Raw genomic sequence first — 6,543 nt, forward strand, 5'->3', positions numbered from 1 at the left:
TTCGTCTCCCAGTCGACGTCCCTGTGGCGCCCTGCTTCAGCTTCGGAGAGCTTTATTCGTATTTTGTACTTCGCTTCCGCTGTATCAGACATTTTTGTCATTAATGTAATAAATAACATTCGTATTCGCTTTATTATGTCTTTTTACGTGATATGTGCTATGATATACTGTTCATTCTGTTGTATATATGTGTGACTTGATCCTGGCACATATATGATTGCTCGGTTTATGTTCTTTTATAAACCGGGTGTTACAGTCTACTCACGAACACATGGCCAAAACAATGCACAACATAAACATACAAGCAAACGAAGGCTAACACTAATAAACAGTACAACAATACATGAAAACAGCAAACAAAACTAGTCTAGAACTATTCTACGCGTTACAACGATCGCGTGGACATAAAGAACGCCTAAAACGGAGCTAAAACGCATAAACTAGAGCTAAAACAAGATCTAGGGGCTTATATGCTAGAAAAACTAAGTTCCAGGGGCTTTTCTGCAAAAACCGAGGGCTAAAACATAATTAACCATTAAATCTAAGGGCTAACGTGTAAAAACAGCAGCTATGGACGGCGGGTCCTATTTCTAGAAAAACCAGGGGGCTTCGTGTAAAGTTTTGGGCTGAAAAGGAATTACTTTTGCATACAGTTGGATGGCGGGTTTATTCCGAGAAAACCCAGGGACTCTTATGCAAAAGAGCCGGGCTGAAGCGGTAAGTTTGGATCTGATCCGTTGGATCGAGATCTGAAGGCTCAAGGTGGTCTGGATCGGGATCTAATCTCGAGCGTTTATTATAGATCCGACGGACTAGGGCCATCGGGCGCGGGGGCGGCGGCGCTGACCGCCGGAGACCATTCTCCACAGGCGGCGGGGCGCTGGGAACTCGCCGGAGATGGCGATAGGGGTGTTGCGGGGCTCTATTTGGGTCGCGGTTTGGCCGGGGAGGTAGCTAGCGGCATGCGCAAACCACTGGTGGCGTCAGGAGGAGGATTTGAGGCTCCGAGCGTGAAGCCCGTCGGTGATGGCGGCTCGGCGGCGCAGGGCTTGCCGGCGAGAGGCGTGAAGGCCTCTCTGGGCGAGGGTGGTGGTGCAAAGAGGGTGCTCGTGCGCGTGCGGGGTCAGGGCGAGCCCAAGCCAGGGTCATGCGGGGCTGGGGTGATCTGCAGAAGGCCCGCCACGGCGGGGCTACGGCGGCGGGGCGTCGGCGAGTGGCGCCCGGACAACGGAGTGGCCTACGGCCTAAAAGGCTTAGCGCAAAAGAAAGCTCGGGGATCCAGGGTGCTCACCGGGGGCTTGGGGAGGCCGGATTGCACGGCGCAGGGGACCGGCGGCGAGGTCCGGGCGGTGAAGACGACGCGGAGTCCGGGGAGGAGTCGTTGCGGGGGTCGGGGTCGGAGAAGAAAAGTCCGAGGTGGCTCCTGGCGCCGAGGCGGGGCTGGGGTGCTGCTCGGCCGGAGCTCCGGTGTGGCGGAGCGGCGTAGCCGCGGCGGCGCAGAGCGGCATCACGGCGGAGCTGCGTTGTTGCGGCGGCTAGGGTTGCGGGGTGGCGGCGCTAGCGGGATAGGGTGCAGGGGGAGTCGCGGGATGCTAAAAAGAGGCCGGGCGGTGATCTTGGGAGGGCGCGCCCGATTAGGGAGGCCGCCGGAGATCACGGGGACGCGGCGCGGCCGTTGCGCGCGAGGAAGACGGATCTGGCAGGTGGGGTCCACAGTTCAGCGGCAGCGGGCGCTCGCGGAGGCTGCGGAGGCCGGCGCCGACAGGCGGGCTCGGGGGCTCAGCGAGAGCGACGCGCGCGCGGTGAGCTGGAAAGCTGGCAGGCGGGCCAGGCTGGTCAGTGGGGGCGGGGACGCGTGCTCGCGGGCTGAGCGCCGTGCGGGAGAGGGGGTGCTGGTTTGGGCGCTGGGCGACGCGCTGGAGCAGGTCGGCGTGGGGAGGGGCGAGCGTGCTGGGCCGCGGGAGATCGGGCTGGGCCGGTGGCGCGCGATGAGGGGGAGCGGGGGTGAAGCGGGCCGCGCTGGGTGACTGGGCCGCGGGGAGGGAGAGGGAGGAGTGGGCCGCAGGAGAGAGAGAGCGGGCTGGGCTGGGAAGTTGGGTTGGGCTGGGTTGACTTTGGGTGTGGGTTTGCTTTCTATTTCTCTCTTTCTAAATCTAATTCAAACAAAGTTTGAATTCAAATATGAATTTGAATTCAAACCACAATCAAATAAAAGTATGCACCAGCATGAATGCAACACAAAATTTAACCTAAGATAAAATTTTAATTATTTAAGGAACAAAAAATTGGATTAAATGCAAGACTAGCACAAAAATCCTTAGAAAAATTAAATAAACCAATTAAATTTATTATTAAGTACTGAAAATTAAATTAGAGTGTTACACCGGGTGAGAGCATTGACACCATGTTCAGTCGTTTCCAATCGATTGTGAACAAGGTTCGTGCGAACCAGCCACAGGGCACCCAGACCTACTCCGATCATGAGAAGGCTATGAAGCTTCTCTATGCTCTTGATCGCAAGGTCTAGGAGGTGAAGGTCCAGACTATCATAGAGTCTGCTGGCTATGAGACCCTCACCATGGATGAGCTTTTCAGCAAGCTCAAGGCTTCGGAGGTGGAGAAGCTCTCTCGAGCTAAGATGGAAGCAATCATGCTGATGCCTCCGCCTCCAAGTCGATGGCTCTGGTGGGCAACTCTGGAGCTATATCTGACCCTTCTCTTGGAGGTTTTTGCTTGTCTTCTCTTGTGTCTGTGACAGATGAGCAGTTGGAGGTGCTGGGAAACGAGGAGCTGGCACTGATCATCCACAAGTTCCAGCGAGCCTTCAACAACAGACAAGCACGAGCGAAGACCTGCTTCAACTGCGGCAAGACCGGCCACTTCGCCACCGAGTGTCCCAAGAAGAAGAGTTCCAGGGAGGAGGATGACTGCTCCAGGCATGAAGAGTACCGCGAGCACTGCCACAAGCACAAGAGTGGGCACTCCCACAAGAAGAATGGCGGACGCTCCAAGCGGCATCACGAGCGGAAAAAGAACGTCGGCAAGTACAAGAGCAAGCAGGCATTTGTCGCCCAGAGCGAGGATCATTCCTCCACCAGCCAGTGCTCAACATCATCATCTTCATCCAGCTCAAGTGACTCCGACTCACACCACCGTGGCGAGAAGAAGCGGAGCACCAAGAAGAAGGCCACGGAGGGCTTCACTAGCCTTTGCCTCCATGCTGGGAAGGCGGCCGGCCTCTGCACCATGGCCATCGACTCCGACATTGACGAGACTCCTTCCACCACGGCAGAGCCTGTGCTTCAGCCAGAGCCAAGCTCTGAGGTACGTCCTGAGCACACCACTCCTCAGGATTTGGAAGATCTTTACACTGCTCTAGATAATCAGGACTTCATCATAAAGGATGCTAAGGGGCAGTTTAGAGCTTTGAGATAGGAGCTGAAGGAAGTTAAGCTAGCTCTAGAAATTGCTCAGTCTGCCCCTATTGTGGAGGATTGTGAGGAGGAGGATGAGTGCAGTCAGTGCATCGGTTTGATGTCTGACTTTGCCGAGCTCAGGAGCAAGTATGATGAGAACTTGCTCAAGCTCGAGGAGGGCAAGAAAGCCTTGGACGAGCTCAAGTCCCGGCCTACCCTCTTGGGTGCTTGTAAGGAGTGCCCAGTGCTTAGAGAAGAGCTTAAGTAGAAGAATGCTGCTTTGAGGAAGTTGGAGAAATCCGCAGTCGCTAGCTCTTGCTCTGCTGATTGTACTGTGTGCCCAAGCTTGATCTCTGAGCTTGAGGAGGCACGAAAGGACAAGACCCGGATGGATGAGGAGAACTCCCACCTTCGGGAAATTCTCAGTTGGGTGTCCGCTCTCGAGCCTCAGTTGGGCATGATGGTTCAACAGTTTAAGCGTGCTGATGGTGTTGGGGTTGGTTTTGCTTTTACTCCTACTGACTTTGTCCAACCCTATGGAAAGATTGGTGAGATGCTTGAGCCGAGTGTGAGTGCACTTTCTTTTTCCATAGCTACACCAGTCCCTAAGCCAGCACCAGTTAAGGATGGAATTCTATCTGAGCCACCCAGAGCTCCACCTAAGAATCCAGTGTGGGTTCCCAAGCCTAACCACCTCAAGAACCCACTGGATACACTCCCTCCTAGTGGTAAGCCAACTCCTAAGCCCAAGGTGAGGACTCAGCCCCCCAGAGTACCTCAGAGAGTCCCAGCTCCTACACCACAGCCTACACACAAGAGAGAGCCTTACCAGTGTAAGTGGTGCGAAAGGGATGGTCACTTGGCAGAGTTCTGCTTTCAGAGGTTGAGGTTTGAGTGCAGGCAGCCTGAGAGGCGTGCTCTAGAGGTGTTCCACCAGCCTACGGGAGGACATGCTCCAGCTCGACGTGGGCAGAGGCGGGATGCCAGGCCACGTCATGTAGGTGGAGGAGGTGGAGGCGGTGGTGGATACTGCGCTCCTGGTGGTGGTCAGCATGGCCGAGGCTTCGGTGGCGGAGGCGCACCACGTTTTCCTCAGCATGGTGGTCGCCAGCCATAGTTTTCATTTGAGGATACTTACCCTGCTTTCGAGCAGATGGCACGACACTGGTTTGCTTCTTTCTGTGCTAACCCCAGTGTTGGGCCATTTGCCCGCTCATTTTCCTCTTACTGAGCAGGATACTCGAGGCCTGGAGAACATATGGCTCATGGACTCCGGTTGTTCGCACCACATGACTAGGAGTCACAGATGGTTCTCCAGCCTCACCCCGACGAAGGAAAAGGAGTACATCGTCTTCGGGGATAACAGCAGAGGAAAGGTACGTGGAGTTGGCGCTGTTCGGATTTCTGACGACTTCACCCTGAGAGAAGTTGCTCTTGTTGATAAACTTGGTTTTAATCTGCTTTCTGTGTCGCAACTTCTTGATGATGGGTATGAGGTAAATTTCAAGAGAGGTTGCTCGCGTGTTCTTGATTCCGGAGGAGAATTTATTTGCAACATTGTTCCTCTTGGTCGTGTGTTTCTGTAACACCCTAATTTAAATTTCAGCAATTAATAATAAATTTATTTGGCTTTATTTAATTTTCTAAAGGTTTTATATGCTTAGTCTTGCATTTAATCTAATTCAGTTTCACAAGTAATTAATTTTTTTTAGGTTTAAACTTGTTTGTGCATTCATGCTGGTGCATAAGTTTCATTTGGCTGAGTGCTAGGGTTCTGAATTCAAATTTGAATTTGAATTCAAATAGTTTTGAGTTGAGAGAAAAAATAAAAGAGGAAGAAAAGGAGAAGAAGCAAACCAGCCCAGCAGCTCGAGCACAGCCCGCGAACCCCTTCCCTTTTCCCTGACACCTAACCCAGCGCGCGGCCCATGCTCCTCTCTTCCATTTTCTCTCCAGCCCAGCCCAACCGGCCCTTCTCTATTTTCTTTCCCTCACACTCGGCACGGCCCAGCAACCAACGCCCTCCGCTCGGCCCATTCTGCGCGCTCAGCCCAGCTCCTCCCGCGCCGGCCCACCTCCTCTGCTTCCCCCGTGGCCCAGCGCACTCTCACTCGCTCCAGCCCGGCTCGCACGCCCAGCGCGCTCGCCCGCCCGCGCCCCGCCTCTCTCACTGCGCTCCCGGGCCCACACGTCATCCCTGTTTCCCTCCTCCCGCGCCCTCCGCTCGTGCAATGGCCAAGCCGGAATCCTCGGCTGAAATCCCCAAACCGCGCCTTCCTTTCCAAGCACACACCGAGATCCTCGGCCATCCCCTTTAAACCGCCCCGCGACTCCCTACTCCCCATCCTCCACGCCAGCGCCGCCTCCAAACCCTAGCTCGCCGCGCCCGCACCGCTCCGCCGCGCAGAGACCTCTGCGCCACCACGGCCACGCCACTCCGCTGCACCCCAGCCCCACCGGAGCCGCGCAGCAGCCTCGCCTCGACTCCCGGAGCATCACCGAGGCCCCTGTACCCGATCCAAAGCCCTGCACGTGCCGGATTTCACCCCGAAGCCATCACCGTCGGTGAGTCCAACCCCGAGCAATTACTCACCTCCGGCGATCCCATGACTCCTCTGACCCTCGTTCCTTGATCCCAGCACCGCTGCGCAGCTCCTCGACGGATCCAGGAGCCCGGAGACGCCCAGCAGCAGCCCCTTCCTCGAGCTCCGCCCAGCGCCGCCGCCGGTCCTCGTCTCCGACCGCCCTGCGCTGCTACACTGGCCACCACGAGCCCTCGGTGAGAACCCCCGTACCTTCCTGGTCCTTATGCGCTAGTTTGTAATGGCCCGTAGGCCCTTTCCGAGGCCGGAACGGCGCTCGCCGTCGCTCCGCCGCCGCTCACACCGCCCCTCGCCGTGGCAAGCCGTGTGCGAGCCACGAGCTACCCTTCTGAGCCCACCAGTGGATTAGCCATGCTGCGCTCGTGCTCTAGGACCAAACCTGAGTCGAATCGAGCCCCGGACGGCCGAGTTCGGCCTACTCCGGTGAGAGCTCCGCCGTGGAAAGCGTCGCTGGCGACGGCGCCGCCGCTTCCAGCGCGTCCCCAGCCTTGAGCCGCTCGATCTAAAACCGACGCACTAGATTA

At 56.2% G+C, this 6,543-nt stretch overlaps 1 protein-coding gene across 1 annotated transcript; it reads left to right on the top strand.

Moving 5' to 3' along the window:
* Window positions 1–962: 962 nt before the first annotated feature.
* Window positions 963–2,027, top strand: LOC120654995 (WAG22 antigen-like). Its single transcript, XM_039932711.1, has one exon. The coding sequence runs from the start codon at window positions 963–965 to the stop codon at window positions 2,025–2,027; it is 1,065 nt and encodes a 354-aa protein (XP_039788645.1).
* The last annotated feature ends 4,516 nt before the right edge of the window (window positions 2,028–6,543 follow it).

Source organism: Panicum virgatum, chromosome 1K, assembly GCF_016808335.1.
Source record: "Panicum virgatum strain AP13 chromosome 1K, P.virgatum_v5, whole genome shotgun sequence".
Lineage (NCBI taxonomy): Eukaryota > Viridiplantae > Streptophyta > Magnoliopsida > Poales > Poaceae > Panicum > Panicum virgatum.

Coding starts and splice junctions, on each gene's coding strand:
- LOC120654995 (XM_039932711.1), top strand. CDS start 963: ATGCGCAAACCACTGGTGGCGTCAGGAGGAGGATTTGAGGCTCCGAGC.